Source organism: Aquarana catesbeiana, linkage group LG05, assembly GCF_042186555.1.
Source record: "Aquarana catesbeiana isolate 2022-GZ linkage group LG05, ASM4218655v1, whole genome shotgun sequence".
In the NCBI taxonomy this organism is placed as follows: domain Eukaryota; kingdom Metazoa; phylum Chordata; class Amphibia; order Anura; family Ranidae; genus Aquarana; species Aquarana catesbeiana.
Genome location: NC_133328.1, coordinates 201099447 through 201118875, shown reverse-complemented (window position 1 = coordinate 201118875; position 19429 = coordinate 201099447). Strand labels below are relative to the sequence as shown.

Sequence of the window (19429 nt, the reverse complement as noted above, 5' to 3'; positions counted from 1 at the left end):
CAACTTTGTAAAATATTGTTGTAAAATATATTTGTAAAATATTCATTATTGTTATTTTCATCCTGTAGGCCTTCTGGACCTTCTGGAAGCCTGGCAGTTAGCAATTCCCTCACCCTGCCTTATTACTAGGACATGGAAGCTTATGGATGCTCAGTCTGAGCATTACAGGAATGAAAAACAACAGTTTTCGCATTCTTGAAACAAGGCAGGATAAAGGGATTGCTAATTAGGAGTTTTTTTAAACAGACTTCCAGGGGAGCCAAAGGGACCACAGGTATGATAATAAAATATTGAACATTCTCATTTTTTTTATATCAGTGGGGGCCCCTTGACTGCATAGGCTTTTTTTCTGGAAAAGACCCTCAGATGGCTGGTGCATAACTGGTAACATGTAGCACCATGGCAATGGTGTCATCTTGGACTGAAAATGGATAGGAGGGTTTCTTTTCTACTTTAAGATGGTTATAAAGATAGATGTTTACATACAGTAGTATTTATTTAATAAATAAATAACTTTGTGTATTCCAAACGTTGATGAGATGCACTGCTCTTTATTCAAAAACTAAAGAAAATGACAGTGGGTGCAAACTTTTATTACACCAGTTAAAATGTTATAACATATGGGATTCTGTACTTAGTATATAATAATGATTATTGCATGTATTAATCCTTCTGTAAGATTTATACTGTATACTGAAGTATCTTAAGAAATGCATCAGTTCTGAAAGGTATCTTTGACCAAGAGCTAACTGACAGATTAGCCACAGCAGTGAGATTGTATATTTCATGATGAAGCGATTGCTTGAACTGCACTGGGTATCGATGGTGGAGAAGCCTTTTTTGCACTAAGATGCCCTAAGAAGCTTTAGCAATTTATTTAAATAGATGTAGCTATTTATATTTAAATAACCCACTTTGCTTTCTTTTGGCTTGGTCTGCTCCTAACTCTGGGTAACTGGGTAACATGACCCCAGACAGGACATGTGAAGTATCCAGTCCAGAGTAAATATATATTACTAACCTTTAGTGACACCACATACAATATACTGTCCTGTCCTTGTCAGCTTCTTATAACATTTATTTATGTCTCTAGAGACACACAGAAAGGTTAGCGGAGAAGATGTCTATGAATCTTTAGAAAGGGCCCTGTTTCTTATTCAACACCAACAGTTTCCCTGCACAATTTGAACACTATAAGCCTTAAAACATGTTTCAATGGAAGCCTAAGTTCTTGCAGAGACAAAGATGTCCATGTTTGAACATCTTAATAAACTTCATATGTAAAAACACAGTTATTCTTTAGTAATTTATTGCTTTTATTGATTAAGAAAAGGCAGCCCAGCAAAGTATAGTTATAAATAATACCTACAGTAAATGAATTTATGCCCAGTTGCAACTAAATCTTTTTTCAGAATTGGGGAAGATTAAGACTGCTCCTTTAAATGCTATCTTTGTCCCTGTTAAGGAGATATATCTGTCAGGTCTTTGTTCCCAGGTAATAGATTTCCTTCACTTCCTATTCTGATGCCCCTTTCCTTGATAGGAAGTGAGGTGAACATTCTTAAAGTCTGGTACATACTGATAGTTTTTTTTTTCAACCCAGTGGGTTGAACGAAAAAAAATTAAAACTGCCAGCTCCGGTTGGAGCTGCTGTACTAACAATCCGATGTTACCACAATCAATCCCAATGTGTTTTAATCTGGGCTTTACAATCCTCTTGTAAATATTTCCTATATACCTAACTGAAATGTGTCAAGGCTTCAAATACAGAATGTAAATAACAAGTTGTACAGTTACATTAAACAAACATTGGAAATAACTGTTTAACTGAAAACATTTAGGTGGACTGTATTCACTTTCAATCAGATGTATTGGTGAACACTTTTTTTCAGATAATGGTTGCTCTTGTTAAATGCAGATGTTTGCCACCACAAATTACTGTTGTTGGTAACATGCAGTAAAGAGCTGGGCTATCTGCTTTTACAAGGTTTGCAGGCCAGGTTCTTTAGGGGCCTTAGAGCATTGTTAGGAAACATATGGAAGTAGAACTTAGAGTAGGAAACTACTTTGAAGGAAGCATTTTATCTGCTGTAACAAAATCACCTTAGCCAATCTGCTTCAACGTCCATTTTGGACATCACCGATCATTTAACCTATATCTGAATAATGCATCCTATTTTGCTTGCAACCTCTTCCTATGACTTACTCGACTTATTGTTTGTGCTATGTAAAAAACTACAAGTATCCCTGCAATATAATTGGGCAATTGATTTAGCTTCATCCCATGTCTGTTGAAATCTTGTCATTTGGCTGACTAGGTGCTCATTCATGTCCATTAACACAATGCACAACAACAAATCACAGTGCAGCACAATTCATGGTGTCCTTTGCATTATGCAGTGGAAAAGTGCAGCCTGCCCCATTTTCATGTGCATTGGGGTAGATTTTAGCCCATTCTTTTTTAAATAGGACAAAATGATTTTATATGAAATTCATGAGTGCACCTTTGCTGTCATAAGAAAATTATGTAAGCCCCCCATTGCTTATGTCCTGTACATCCATTCAAAGTCCAGAATTTATAAAGCTTGTCTGAGCAGTCAGAAAACAGGGGACTGAGAACTGAAATCACACTCTTCATAGCTCAGTGAGGAGAGGGGGAGTTACACACCCCCTTCACACAGCACACAGAAACAGAACTGAGGCTGTCATTTAGCTGAAGATTAAACTCAAGAATAATTGCGCTTATTATATAAAAAATCTTGTGGAAAATAGCTGCCAGCATCAAAACAGTGTGGTGCACCGTGCAGTGATAATATATAGATAATAGGTGAATGCAGCGCTATATGTAATCAGTGACAGAATGACATACTCTCATCCTGTTTATAATTAAGTGGTAATTAATGCAAGTGATACTTAAATTGAACAGTGAGCAAAGTGAACAGGCAATCTCAAAAAGAGATGAATGTAACACTATAAATGATTGGTAACAAGATGACGTGTTCGTATCTTATATATCATAGTATGTTGTTCAAAGCAAATAATGTTCATACACAAATGAGCAAAATAGACAAACAATCAAAAATAACTAAAAACTGTCCATAGTGCTAAGAAAATCTGTTGACATGTGCAAAACAGTATTCTTGAAGTGGAATGGAAAGAAACGAGTGTAGATGGTAGTTTCTATTCACAAGGAAACCTCATGCACTCGAATCAGCATAAAAAGTGGCAGAAGTGAATACTCTTACCAGAGGGGATGGACACAGTCACCGTACGGTGGAGTGTCATGCGAGCTTTGGGGATCCACCGATCCCTGAGGTACTGTGCTGGAAGACCATACCGATAGGTTCGGTCCAGGACCACCGTAATTTGCAGGATGGTGTATGGATCCACATCAAGTAGGGGGATGACCTTCAACGGCAGCAGGCTCCTGGAGATGGGAAGATGACTATCAAATGGAACAGGCTCCTGGAGGGGTGGCCTTCACCTCATGTGAGTAGTATTGGTAAGAAAGGAAAGAAAAATCTCCACATAGGGCATGAATCCGATGGAAGGATGTTTTATTAAAAATCCCAAAAGATATGACAAATATTTGAATAAAAAGTGATCACAAAATTGGTAATACATTCAACTTCAAGAATACTGTTTTGCACATGTCAACAGATTTTCTCAGCACTATGGACAGTTTTTAGTTATTTTTGATTGTTTGTCTATTTTGCTCATTTGTGTATGAACATTATTTGCTTTGAACAACATACTATCATATATAAGATACAAGCACGTCATCTTGTTACCAATCATTTATAGTGTTACATTCATCTCTTTTTGAGATTGCCTATTCACTTTGCTCACTGTTCAATCTAAGTATCACTTGCATTAATTACCACTTAATTATACACAGGATGAGAGTATGTCATCCTGTCACTGATTACATATAGTGCTGCATTCACCCATTATCTATTTAGCTGAAGATACCTCCCTTGTCACCTTTTTTTTCTCTTGCTATCAGAAGAAATTTTCAGGAGTGACTTATGCTGATAGCAGAGGAAGCAGCAGACAGAAATGACACTTAGTGCTCTTAAAGCGGGGGTCCACCTATCTATCGTTTTTTTTTTTTTGAGTTCATTCACAAACTTTTCTTCTCAGCATTACATACTCACATATTGTGTGTAATATGTCCGCCTGTGTCAGATTTCGTCGGAAAGAATAACTTATATTATTCACTGCAGGCTGTTTCCACCTTCATTGTGGGCATTTGAAGCCCACAAGCATTTATTTCCTGGATGTGGTGAATGCTGTGCTCCCAGCATTCACCGCTCGTTCCCGCACATGCTCAGTGGCATCCTGGGAAGCCTGAGACTAGCTCCCAGGAGTCTGGGAGAGGCTAGAAACACACCTACTCCCACGGGAGGAGAACCAGGAAGTGCAAAGAAGAATAGAAAATTAAAAGGTAATTACGGCGATTTAAATTTTTTTAAACGGCATGTCAGCATCTAGGCAAGGAAGAGAATACATACAGATATTGTTCAAAATTTGGGTGGAACCCCGCTTTAAATGAGACAAATATACACTATGTCTGAGGGTCACAATCAGTTTAAATATTTGCTGAGTCACTAACCTGGAACACAGATATAGTGAGCTCTGACACCCACAACAAAGCATGACTCAATATTAAGGTCTCAGCATATAATTTAAACAACTTTAAAAATAGGCACAGCCAAACAACTATTATTTTCAGAAGGAACCTGACCATGCCACCTCCCATACTTTTCTCATGACAGATGTATGTTAAATAGAAATCATCCAATGAACTGGGAATTTTAACTTTGACCCTTATCCTAAATTATCTCTGTACGCAAAGTAAAGAAAATGAGAAGGAAAGAAGAAGAGTTTGTTAAAACATTACTCACATTCTGCCATTTATGCATTTATTCATTGTACTTCAGCCATTATCACAAACCTATTAGAAAATGATGTCATACCTCAGCTGACATCTCTGTTATTTTTCTTCTTGACACAAAACTAAATTCAGTGCTGAAAAGACTCACTGCTAGTGAGTTTCATGGTTTTTGTATTATTGATTATATCTTCCTTGAGAAAAATCTAACTTATCTTGTGATATTTTATTTTATCATAACATAACATTTAGAAAGTCTGTAAATGCCAAGTGTTTCATTTATAGAAATTCCCCCTTGACTATAGCAGCAGGTGGCCCTCAATATGCCCCTTGTCAGCAGGTTTCACCTCCCTGATTATCACCCAAGGGAGTAACAAAAAGATGTTGTCATGGTAACCATTCTTTTGACACACTAAAAAAAAATTAAAGTAAAAAAAAAAAAAAAAAATGGGCAGACAGTGGTTAGGATTTTTCTGAGACTCCTTTCAAACTGAGGTGCTTTACAGGTGCTATAGCTCTAAAAAATAGCACCTGCAAAGCACCTGTAAAGTGCTTTCACACTGGTGCGGTGCGCTAGCAGGACGCTAAGCGGGTGCTTTTAACCCTTTTCTGGCCATTAGCGAGTGTTAGAAGCGCCCTGCTAGCGGCCGAAAAGTGCTGCAAACACAACGGTAAATCGATGCTTTACCGCCAGCACCTGGGCACTGCCAGTGTGAAAGGGCCCTTAAAGAGTAGAATGATCACTTAGCCCAGTTAGGCTGTGTTTACTTTATACATTGTACCATGTACAAGGAAAATACATTATATATACAAAAAATATATTGTATTTTTAATTCCCTGCTCGTGTATTTAAAGTGAATAAAATGAAGAGCAATGAAGAGAAGCACCTTTGGAGGTCCAGGGTTACAGTATGGTGGCAGCCTGTGATAGCAAGGAATACAGGGAGTATCACCTCATTCATTATCCCCTAGGCAAAGTGGGCAGTTAACCCTTGCAGCAGTATCCACAGCAGGGGTACACTTTTTTTCTCAGGAGTTCAGCATTAAAAAGCAAAGTGAAGGAGCACTTATTTTACATACCCTAAAGTTTATTAGGGGACACAGGAAACAGCCATTTAGGGACACGTGGGTTATACTGCTGCCTTCAGGAGTATTTGGACACTGGAAAAAAGCCATTTTTTGGTAAAACCCTTCCCACTCCCATCATGCATCAGTTCTTTTGAAAAATAGTGTTAGGTGTAGATCTCAAAATACAACGAGGTAGCGAGGTAGTGAAGTGACATTTCCTTCTGGTGTACTGGAGCTGGACATATAATAACAATGTACTGGTTGAGATGAAAGGCCTAAAACACCTTAAGAAGGATGGGGCTCTGGGCCTCAATACCATCTTTTCCTTGTATAGGACCAAAATGGGTTCTTTACAGGACAAAGCTGCCAGCTCAGACACATGTCTCACCAAGGTGCTGTTCTAGGGTTGTGCACATTGCATTAATAAAAATCAAAATGGTATCTTTACGCACGTAAGCGTTTGGATTTGTGATATTATGCATCTGACAGTGCCTTAACAGCAGTAGCCTGGCACAGATGCAGGCGTATCTGACATATATAATGAGTAACAAGGCATAAAAGAATGCTTACAGCCTTTGTGTTCCAAGTCAGAAAATGTAGTTGCAATTTTGTCAATAAAATGAACTATAACTGCAGGGAACTCCTCCCTGGATTAGGTAGAAGAGTTGGCCACATGTTATGGAAATAAAAAAGACTCACAGCAGAAGACAACAATCCAAGCTTTCAGTGTCAAGTCCCCAAGGCGTGACACAGGACACTGCAACCCACCCTAGGACTATTAGTGAATCATGAGCTGGAAAAGCCCAATTCAAGGGGACTTATTTGCTTGCTCTTTTAATCTGACATGTTGAAGTGCTTAAAAGAGACAATTAAACTGAAAAAACGTGGTGAAACCATGGGTGCTCAAAAACCTGCTCTCAAAAGCAGGAGAAGTTCAATTACAATTGGTGACCAGGTCACTGTAGGTAACAGCAATGACAAACTGAGGTAAAACTGTGCATCTCTCCTCTAAATAGAAGAAATCACAGGAAGCAATTGCCCAATGCTGAAAAGGCAGGAACAGAGTGGGGAGTATTTACCAGTTAGTGTCGCAGCACCTAATTGCCCAGTCTGTTAAACTTTTCTATGAAACCAGCAGGAAAATAGATATAATAAAGTTGCTCAGTGGTTACGATATACCGTACACTGTAGTTCCCGATACTCAGCCCACATAGCATACAAAAGTCTTCAGAGATTGGGTCACACCTGAGGCTGTGCCATGGCTCTGGATCTGAAACAGACTGATGATACACCAATTCAGATAGCTGCATACAGAGACTGTGTCAGCATCATGTAGAGGAAGTCTTGAATTAAAAAAAAAAAAGAAACCAAGAAAACTACTAAAAAACTGAAGCATGAAGGGAGTGGGAAGGGTTATACCAGGCTAGCCAACTGCTTTTTTTTTGCCAAAGTCAAATTCCTCTCTGAAGGCTGCAGTCTAACCTAAGTGTTTCTGATTAACTGATGAAGAAGAAAGAAAAACATTTGAGCAAATATAAAGGATTTTAGAAAATGGTCCAAAATGTATCCCTCTTTACTCATATAAATGACTTTAAATGGCAATAAAAATGTAATCCTGACAGACGTGTATTGAGTCATATGATGCAGTAAAATCACAGGCCAACCTTTTACACCTGGCTACAATCAATGCATATATGTCTCACAATCTAGTCCATAAAGCTTCCTCTCCATCAGCTTTGAGTATTGTTTAGTTACTTCATTAATCTAATTAGATTGTAAATGAACGTCAACAGACCCACTTTAGGCAAAAAAGACGTAAGAGACAAGAAAAGGAAACAATGCAATGGTATGGTAATAATACCCTACAGGAATTATTTATGTTCATGTTTTTGCATTCTAACATATAGCTCCATCAACCAGCACAGACATCGGTGGGTCCAGCAACATCACAGGCCAACCTTTTGCACCTGGCTCACAATCAGGCATCAATGGCTCAAAGTCCAGTGCGTCAAGCTTCCTCTTCTTCTTCTTCATCTTCCTCTTCTTCAGCTTTGAGTGTTGGTCAGTTAGTCAGCAGTAAGTATAGCTGTTCTATTTACCATTTTCTCTGTCTTGATGCCTTTGCATGTGCTCTTTGCTTGTTTCTTGAAGTGCTCTTTATCATTCTTACACGTGACTCTTAAAAAGGCATATTAAACACAATTTTAGGTGAACTGCTACATTGCAATGATGACCACCAAAATGGCCAACCTAGAATAAAAGAATAAAAATAAATGATAGAATGTCTGTGACCAAAAAATTGGGTACATTTGCAGGATTCTCTTAGAATTTCTAGAATGTCAAGAACATCTAGCATGAGAGACATGTTTACTCCCCCCCCACTCCCCATCTTGAAATCCTATCTCCCTACATGCCCACAGCAGTTGACAGCTGATAGGGAGGTAAAGGAGGAGAATCTGGGAGCAATGTAGGAGCAGTCATAAGGGATTGAAGCAGCAGAAAGCTGTGGGCACACAATGAGGTGGAGGGGAGAAGAGAGGACACAAAGGACAGCATGCAGCTGCACAGGCTGTAGGGTACACAGCAGAAAGACAGGATGTGTGTGGGTGTGTGGGGGGCAGTCACATTTTTATTAAATAGTTTTTATTTATTATTTTTAAGTCAGCGGCATCTGGGGGAAAGTTCTGCTTTAAATTTATGGTTGATTATGATTAAGTGCATGAAATGGGTAAGCAGCTTCTACCCCTGCCTTCTCTGTAATTGATGTCATTTTAAGGACTTTAAGCTTTAATTCTTTTACATTAAAACAATAAACATGTCATACTTAAAAAAATAATTAAGGTTTGCGCACAATATAGTCATAAATATCGTGGCCTTAAGCAATTTCACTTAGAAATGTGCCTCAACTTACAGTATTTAAATTGCATATTATATATTAAACTGAAATGTTTAAATACAAACAATATTCATAACAAAACTACCTGTGCTTATTTTTAAAGTGCAAGGTGCCACCAAAATTGAAAATTATTAATTGTAATATTAACAATATAATTCACATTAAAATCAAACATAATTCCTCAAAAGTGTAAAAACAATAATCCAAAGTTCATGCCAAGGAGACATTTTTTTTTCTTTTTTTACATGAATAAAGTTCATCCAAGTGCAAAGAAAAAAAGTGCTCTTGTGCTAAAATGATCCTAAAAGAAATGTGTCTGTGTCACCACCTTGCTAAAAGAGACAAATATGCCACTTAACAGACCAATAGATCCCAAAAGGGATCATAAGCGCTTATAAATTTTCCTAGCTAGGATACCACGGTTGCCACAGCTCATTTCAAGATAGACCCTTTATAGCAGGATGAATTCTGGGTCCCGACTTTCATGGTTACATAGTTACATAGTAGGTGAGGTTGAAAAAAGACACAAGTCTATCAAGTCCAACCTATGTGTGTGATTATCTGTCTACATTGCATATCCCTGTATGTTGTTGTCGTTCAGTTGCTTATCTAATAGTTTTTTGAAACTATCGATGCTCCCCGCTGAAACCATCGCCTGTGGAAAGGAATTCTACATCCTTGCCGCTCTTACAGTAAAGAATCCTCTACGCAGTTTAAGGTTAAACCTCCTTTTCTCTAATTTTAATGAGTGGCCACATATCTTATTAAACTCCCTTCTGTGGAAATGTTGTATATGTTAAAAGTAAGGAAGAAGACTCATAGCGCTATATTGTATAAACCAAGTGTTTAATAAAACATATTGCACTTACAGAAAAATCACATGAAACAGGCAAATAGTATAATCTAGGCACGACCACGATGAGTAGAAGTAGGTAGTGCTGATGTCACACCACTAGCTCTGCCCAACACATTTCCCCCCAGAAGGCATAATCTGGGATTGGAGTCTCCAATTTTAATGTGAATTATATTGTTTATATATGAATTAATAATTTTCAATTTTAGTTGGCACTTTGCACTTTAAAAATAAGCACAGGTAATTCTGTCATGTATATTGTTTGTATTAAAAAATTTCAGTTTAATATGTAATATGCACTTTAAATAAGTTGAGACACATTTCTAAGTGGGATTGTTTAAGACCAAGGGTATTTATGATTATAATTAGATTCGTATGTTCACACTTTTAGAGACAGCGCACTATAAACATTCTTTAAACATATCATACTTACCTGCTCTGTGTGCAATGGTTTTACAGAATATAGTTTATTGCATGTTGAAGACATGTCATTTATAAACCACTGAAACAAATATTTAGTGGGATTGGACAAAATTTAGAAGTTTTATGATGTTTTCTTGGATTGCTTGAACATGATAGTAATAAGATACTACGATGACTACAGTCATGGTATGCTTAAGTATCACTATTGGATACAGTTACACAGAGAGATATTGTAATGTTTGACCCTTTTTTTTACCATAAGAGCTCAAGTCTGGGAGGGCCTTTTGAGTTTTTAAGACCTCAATTGTTGTTTCAAATCTTAATTTTAGTTTTGAATACTTTTTTAGGAATAGTATAAGGACATTTGTGATTCTCAGCTGAGTCAAGTCATTTTAATTAAAACACAAAGCCATAAAATCATTCTTTGATTAATTACTTATCCCCTTGGTTGATATTTAGGTTCATATACAGAACATAAACAGTTAGTGTGTTGATGTGTTCAATCCGTGCTCTGTTCTATGAACAGAGCTGCTCATATGGTTTTTTAAAACCTACATTTAAAGCAGCTTTAAGGGCCCTACAGTGTAGTATCATTGAGCAGTGGAGTTGTATAAATTGTCGGCTTTAGGAAACAAAGTGATTGCATGACTTACATCAAGTAAGTGTGCAACCTAAAAGCAGTTCTCGTGGAGATTACATCTGTCTTCCACACTGGTGGACTGGATGGTCATTGTCATGGTTGATTCTTGGAAAGGCCTAGTCCTAGTTCCACTTGGGGAAAAAGGAGGGTAAGATGATATGAGATGAGTAAAAAAAAATGGTAGGTATGAAAATTCAGTTAGAGTGTATTTTGTTTTAATGAAATATGTATTAACAAAACACCCATAACACATTTTCTGTTGCATGGTCAATACGTAAGATAAAAAGTGTAAAAGACTCTGTGGATGACTAATATAGAGATATAGAGGTGTGTCCGGGATTTGCCAGAGGACCTAATCCTTTTTTTGTTTTGTTCTAAAATAGTAACTTATACCAAGCAGGATTACTAAGATACATACACCATGAACTCATTGGGTCTGAAAAAAACTGATCGACAGTTGTGGAGGAATGCAAATTATTGCATATTACATCTAATTTTGGCTCATTGCAATTTAAAAGAACTAATACTGTATGTCATGGGGCATATCGTTTATTAAGCACATACTAGAAAGTTTAAAAATGGTGCAGTTTTTGAAACATTAATAAGTTGAAATAGCTCTTGCATACAATGCATGCCTACACTGTAAAAAAAAAAATTACTGACATATCAATATGGATGTCCAACCACTTCCTAGAACTCAATGTTTCAAAAACTGAGCTCACAATATTTAAGTTTTTTATAGTCGTATTGCAACAAAATTCTTCAGCAACTAAAAAATAGTAACCTCTTTTGGCCCTCTTCCTACATAGTACAGGTTCACATATATTCAACAAAGGGTTATCTTGATATGTCTCTATAGCCAGAACTGTTACATTCTGATAACCATAGTGAAGAGAGAAGGCCAGACTACAACTGACCCTTTCGCTGTGTCTTTTTTGTCTGCATACTTTCTGCTATGTTTGGCTCGGCCTGCTTACTATCAGCTATGTTCCTATTTTCCATTGTTTACACTAAGCTGCTTTTGTCTGATCCCTGCTTGCCCACTCTTTTATTTTTCCACGTATACCAAACCACTAGCATGTCTGTCTTTTTATCTCTGAACCGCTACTGTGTTTCATCTATTCATACAGTAGATTTGAGAAGACAGTTTTGCTACAATTTTAGAAATTATTTTAAGGCCTTATGCACATAAGTCATTTTCTAATGTGACTGTTGGGTGCTTAGAGGAGTTTATAGGAAGGGGTGCTTGGAGGCAGAAAAAACCCACTGCCAGTGCATCCAGGAGCAGCAGTGTTTTTGGCAGAAAAACAGCTTGATGCGTGTAAATGCGTCTAAAACACGCGTTACCTCAAGGCACGTTTAGCGCTTGAGTGTTAATTAATTTAAATGACCAGGATAAATTATTATTTTGACCAATTAAATAAATTAACGCCCAAGTGTTACAAATGTCAAACATTTTTTCTGCCAAAATGTTGCTGCCAGAAGGAAAGGTGTCTAATGCCCTGTACACACGACCGGTTTTGCCGTTGGAATAAACTCTGAAGGTTTTTCCGACGGAGTTCCAACGGAATTCCGCTCAAGCTGTCTTGCATACACATGGTCACACCGAAGGCGGTGACATACAACACATAGGAAGGGACTAGAAAATGGAAGTTCAATAGCCAGTAGCCAATAGCTTCCGTCTCGTACTTGCTTCAGAGCATGCGTCGTTTTTGGTGCGTCGGAACAGCATACAGACGAGCGTTTTTTCCGATAGTAATTTGTTCCATCGGAAAAATATAGAACATGTTCTCTATCTAAGTCCATCTGAATTTTTGACAGAAAATGTCCGATTGGGCATACACATGGTCGGAATATACAATGAGGAGCTCCCATCGGACTCTTTCTGATGGAAATTCTGCTCGTGTGTATGCGGCATTAGAGAGTTGGAAAAATGTCCAGTGTGATGGGGGTCTAAAATACAGCAGCAGATGGAGTTTGATCCATGGTGTTTCCAGATAGTGAATTGATGCTTTAAATATTGATAAAGAGACAGGTATCTCCAGGGAATAGTAAAATGTGTAGTCTTTTAACTCTTTTGAGGATATATATTAAAAACTAAATCCAGGTATCCACTAACAACACCTAATCATTATCAGAACGGACTACATTATTTATTAGATATTATGCCAGCTTTACACTGATCCACAGGGCTTTGGCCACAGAACGGTGTAACTGTGGTTTTCATGTGGGTTAACTGCACTTTCCTATAACCTTGTATTATGACATGTATTTTTGGTGTATTGTCTTAAAGAACACCAAAAGCGCAAGAAATAATAGAAGTCTATGGGAAAGCACAGCAAACCTGCACAAAAACCACGGGTACACTGTGCTGCACCCACGCTGGGGCAAAGGGCAGCGAGGCAGTGTGAAGCCACCCTTACATATTTAAGCAATTAGGTAACCTAATGTCAATATAGTAAGATACTTTGTGTTGTTTATTGTAGAAAATACTATGGATGAACACTTATATATTACTGAAAAATTATTAATAAGTCTATTTGATTGTACATGTGGTGAAAATATTGTTTTATATTGGTATAATATTTATATATTTATTTATTTATATACAGTATTTTTCACATTTTACTCTTGGTTTGTATTCTTAGGCAAATTGCTTACAAAACCGAATAGCTTTACCTGTCAAAAGATTTGTATTTTTGTACAACCAGCTCTGAGATTTTTACAGTCCTGCCACAGGGCCAGATGGTGGACCTGACTTTGTTGCAGTTAAAGAGAAAGTAAACCCTGTTGGCTTTTACTTCCTCTTTATTCCCCTGAAAAGTAAAAGCATCATGGGCTAGTATGCATTGCATATTAGCCATTATGTGGCACTTACCTGCAAACGAAGCCCGCAATGTCCCTGCTGGTGGAAGCATCCATCTTTGCCCCTCTTCCTTCTAGGGGCCGCAGACTTCAGCTCTGTGACTGGCCAGAGCATGCGTGTGGGAGCCGCCAGTCATGGCACACTCTGGGGAAGAAACGGCTTGGATGGCCGTTTCTTCACTGCGCATGCGCCGATGACATCATCGGCGCACTGCAAGGTAAATATCTCCTAAACGGTGCACGTTTAGGAGATATTTTCAGTACATATAGGTAAGCCTTGTGATAGGCTTACCTTTAAAAATGTCTCCAGAGGTTTACAACCACTTTAAGTAGTATACATTGGCATCCTAAATTTTCTCTGCTGTAGTACAAAAAGCTGTTCAAGGACAGGCAGCTGTCTCATTGCCCATCATTGAAAGTGAGAAATTTGCATATCTTTGGCCAACCTTAAAGTGGTATTAAACCCAAAAACAAAAACGTACTTTATTGCAGCTTACAAATTCTTAAATGTGGTGGCTGCATTAGTTTTTCCTTTTTGGCCAAGGGTTAACTGGTTTCCTTCTAACTTTTTTATAATTTTTCGCACACGTGTAAAAATCTGCATTTTTGGCTATAATATTACTTAACCCCCCCCAAAAAAAATTATATATTTAAGCAGAGGCCTGGTAGAATAAAAATATAATATTTGCAAGTTTTTATGTTGTGGGATAATTGCGTAACTGATTATCATATTTTTATCTTTAGGAAAAAATATACTAAAATGTATTTTATTGCACAGAAACACAATATAATCCCCAATATTTTGGACATAATAAAAGCTTGGGTAGTGTAGGGTAAATGGATATCAATTATGTTAAGTGTCAAAACTGTGTGCTCCTGCAAATGGTGAAAAATTATGGCATCCAAAACTTTTAATCAGTGACCCTTTAACCTCCCTGGTGGTATGATTATGTCAGATTTTTGCATCTCAAAGTGGTACATTGTTTCGCATGGAAATTTGGCATTTTATATCGAAGGCCTTGAATTCTTAGTAATAACTCACTTAAATCTATCCAAACAAGAGTCTAGTAGACATCCCGGGTATAAAGTTTAAAACACGAAATCATAAATATTATTATAATAAATAACTATAAATAATTATAACAAATAATAATATATTAATAATAAAATGTATTCAATAATGTAATCAAATCAAAAACACTGAAATCTGCTCAATTGCAGAACTGTAGCTGTCGTTACTTTCGGTGTTTGATGACGAATTTCCCCACAAATCACTAGCACTCAATTCTGCAAGTTATTTTAATTTACTATCACTGTTTTCTAGCTGCTTTAAAACCTCTTTTGATGTAAAGGGACACTTTTGGTTGCCATGGACAATCTTAAGTTTCCAGGCAGAAAGAACAGAATATATACTGTATTTATTGGTGTATAACGCACACTTTTTCACCCTAAAAATCAGGTGCAAATAGCGTGTGTGTGTTATATGCCAATACTTCAATTTTAACTGCCTCGGGGGGGACAGGGAGGAGGCGGGACGAGCGCCATCAGATTGCATATAGTAAGAATTTCCTGTTTACTTGCCTCTGTAATAGGAAGTCCCGTCTCCTGGGCTGTCCCATTGGACCATTGTTCTGTCTATCATAGGAGATTCTCACTGTATGTAATCTGTCGGTGCTTGTCCTGCCCCCTCCCTGTTCCCTCTAGGCTGCAGATGGGCATCGATCAGGCTGCACTGAAGGCAATGGTGAGGCTGCTGCATTGATTGCAATGGTAAGGCTGCTGCATTGATGGCAATGGTGAGGCTGCTGCATTGATGGCACTTGTGAGGCTGCATTGACGTGGACTTATAAGGCTGCATTGATGGCACTTGTGAGGCTGCATTGACGTGGACTTATAAGGTTGTATTGATGGCACTTGTGAGGCTGCAGATGGGCATTGATCAGGCTGCATTGATGGCAATTGTGAGGCTGCAGATGAGCACTGACCCTTATTTTGCTTCAAAGTTCCTTATTTAAAGTTTAAGTTTTTTTCCTGAAACTTCCCTCTTAAAATGAATGTGCTTGTTATACGCCTGTGCGTGTTATACGCTGATAGATAGGGTAATATAAAACTGCATGCAGAGCACTGGACAAGGCATTAGGGACAAAAGCGATGTAAAATAATTTGATACAGTAATGTAATCTGTAAGATTACACTGTACTGTATGTAGTTTTTTCTTTTGCACTTTTTGAATTTAGCGCTGGGCTCCGTTCCCATGCGTTGTGACGCTCGCAGAGAACGGAACCCGGCACACAGAAGCTTTGGGCGGACACAGACACACAGCTGGGTAACATTGCTTGATCCTTGGAACAAGCTAAATAACTTTCCGAGGATACTGCGACGCAATCCTGAGTTTGGCTCGAAGGTTACCGCTTTTGGTACTGAAAATTCACCCCGAGCCACACAGGATTACCGCCAGGAAGGTTTAATTCTTTTATAGCTCATCAGTTTAGAGTAAACAATAAATGATGGCCCTAGAATTATTTCTCTCACTTTGATGTTTTTGGCAATTTATAACATGGATGGTGCAATCACTGGTCACATGTGCGCACCCCGTAATGCGTATGCATTTGTCAATGTGTGCAAAGCGACTGGGTTACCTCAACCTTTTTATTTTTATTAATTTTATTATAAATACATTTTTATTTTTATTCTGCTTTATTGCAATTACAAGGCAGCTATTAAGGCCCCCATGTATTGGTCAGGTGACAGATCATATTTTTGCACACATCAGGGGTGTATTAGACCCCACAATCTCTCCCCTGCCCTCCCTTACAGCTAATCAAGCATGGATCATGCTTGATTAGCTGCATCCCTGGACACAGCAGCCAGGGAATGACAGCTCTAAATCTGGAAATGTTCAGAGCTTGGTACACTGGACATCATTGACAGCAGAGGATGTCTGGGAGCAGATGCTCTTCAATTTCCTCCCATTAAAGACCCTGAAATAATCAGTTGATGTAGTTCTGAGCTTTTGATAAGAGTGGTAAAGCTTCACTTTGTAAAGAATACCCAATCACATGCAAGGAACATGTAAAAAATAGACATGTGCATTCGTTTTCGTCTGAATGCATTTTTGTCTGAATTTCAGGTATTTTCGTTATCGTTTTAACAAACGATAACGAAAGTGCAGAATCCGAAAAACGAAAGATCCGACATAAACAAATCCTTTATTTTCATTTTCATTGCTACAACAGTTTGATATAGATAAGAGATTCGACATGATGATGACAATAACAATCTGTGTCCATCAAACCTGTGGTCAAATGTGCCTAACCTTAACTCTGTTAGTCCAAGATTATTCTACATAGAGAGAAAAGACGTAGGGGATTCGACGTAGGGGAGAAAAGATAACTAGAAATAATGATGATGATGAATGTTATTGGCTGATTGTAACCAAAGAGGAGGAGCAGTAAAATAGCTAGAACTAAGTACACACGTACTTTGGCTTATGGTGTCTGTTGAAAGTTCTAAGAAGATTCGACGGAGCAGGTAAACTATATGGCGTTGTACAGTTTAGCTGCCCTGTCAAATCTTCTTTGAACATTCGACAGACACCATGAGCCTTCAATGACAGATTCAACCTTAATTTGGATTTTCAGACGAATGCAATTTTTAACGAAAAACAAAATAAATACAAACGAATTTCGGGAGTAACTAAATAAATTTATTTTTCCAAACGAAATTCCGAAACGAAATATTTCAGTGTGCACATGTCTAGTAAAAAACTGCATTTTTGCCTGTATTAGATTGGACAACGGAAGTCAGCAGAGCTTCCCTTCATTTTCTAAACTCTGGAGCAACTGCACAAAGTGCACAGTCTATTTGCGTTAGTAAATTAACCCCAGAATGTCAAAAGAGGCAAAGTGCTTATATAGGTATTAAACCCCTAAACAAAAATATTGCAGCTTACCAATTTTTAGATAGGATGGATGCATTTGTTTTCTTTTTATATTATGTATGCTATGTTTCTATGAATGTTATGCTTTTTTGCTATATTTGTAAACATAGCATTACTGACAGGCAGGAGAGGATTGTCAGTGCAGGTTGTTGTGTTTGTTTCAGTGGATCATCAGGGCATTGTACCTGATTATTGATCACAGATCTTCATCTTTGGACAATGTGAGTAGTGATAGACTTACACTGTGGGATTTTTTTTTAAATAAAGGTCTTTGTCATGGTGTAGGTGTATTTATCTACATTTTCCTTTTTTATGTGAATAAAAAATAAGGGGTGCTATGTACCCATTACTCTTTCATGGAAGGGGCAGATATCTGGTGCCCCATCTTCTAATGGGGACTTCCAGATTTTGATAAGTCAGCCTGCAGACCCAGGGTTGTAGGGGTGAGGCCTTTGTCCCATTATCCCCATCAACATTGGGACATGGTTCCTTGTCAAGAGGAGCCCTGCCTCTAGGTAGGAGGGCATGTGGCTTAATATGGTTCAGGGAGGCACACGCTCACTGCCCTTCCTTTTCCTTGTCAGGTAGGCTACATGCCTGGAAGAGGTTATGGTATGGATTTTGGGTACACATCTAAATCCATACTAGACTGTTATCAAGAATAAGGGTCTAATATGGATTTTGGGGGAAAAACACATTTTTTTTGTATTTATTGCCTGGGCCCCCCTAAAAATCAATACTAGAATAAGTGTCTGGTGTGGATTTTGGGGGCTGGCCATTAAAGGGAAGGGCAGTGAGCATCCAGCCCTTTTGTTTTTTGAGCCATGTCAGGTTACATGTCATTAATGTGGGGAGGGTACCATTCCAGGGAATAAACATGCCAAACATGGCCATTTAGTTAATCTGTTTGGTTAACTTTTAACAGCTAGAGTTTGGGTTAAACTTTCTGTTGACCAGAAAGGGGAGGTCATCCCTAATTGCACTCAGCACAGAATGCTAAACGTTAAGCTCTGGTGGGCTGCACAATAAATAATTGTGTCTTCAGAATAGTGAGTTTTTCCTTCTAGGTAAAGCATCCATATTGCATTGGTTACAATCAGAGGACCAATGACTGGTGGCATAGATAATGCCCAATATATGTGCTGATATATACAGCATACACACACACACCAAAGGGCATATTTATAAAGCAGTAAATGTGAAAATTACCAAGTGTATTCCAAAGTGCAACCAGTGTAAGTATCTAGACTGGTATTTCTAATTATTGAACAGCAGTTTTAATACTTAGAGATGGATGATCAGCACTAGGAACCAATCAGACTTTACTGCAATCTAATGTATGGAACACAGTGCTATCAACCAAACACAGGGACCTACTGACATGACAAGAGAGCAGAATGAGAATGGTGACTGATTATCAACATGCTGCTGCTCCTTCACCATCTAATAACAAGCTGAGGAATGTGTCTTGGACCAAATTGTACTGATTAACAACAATTAAGTTCCAAAACATGGTAATGATTTCTGGTACAGGTGTCTAGACTGACTAAAACAATGGAGGAAAAAAAAACATTTTGCACATAATACAGTTCACTGTAATGCATTTCAACAGCATGCTTAACTGTCTGAAACTGGTACTTGCTATACATTTATGAACCATTACAAAAATATATTTCCTAGTCAAGGATCAGTTACTGGAAAAAAAAACTTTTGGCTTCCAGCAGCTATGTTATTTCCCTTGATAAGTCTTAAATTGACAGCATTATCTGGCACCAAAGGAATCTTTCTCACCTAGCATGTATCTACAATTAGAGACACAAGCTGCGTTGGCTGCTTGCGTCTCTTTGCTGA

At 38.0% G+C, this 19429-nt stretch overlaps 1 protein-coding gene across 1 annotated transcript in view; it reads left to right on the top strand.

Annotated features, from left to right (window-relative positions):
* Nucleotides 1-19429, top strand: part of POU6F2 (POU class 6 homeobox 2) — a 760637-nt gene that overhangs the window by 725221 nt on the left and 15987 nt on the right. Inside the window, exon 7 of the mRNA XM_073630485.1 lies at nt 7869-8037. Within this exon, the coding sequence (XP_073486586.1) occupies nt 7869-8037 (169 nt within the window). The remainder of the gene's footprint in view (nt 1-7868; nt 8038-19429) is intronic.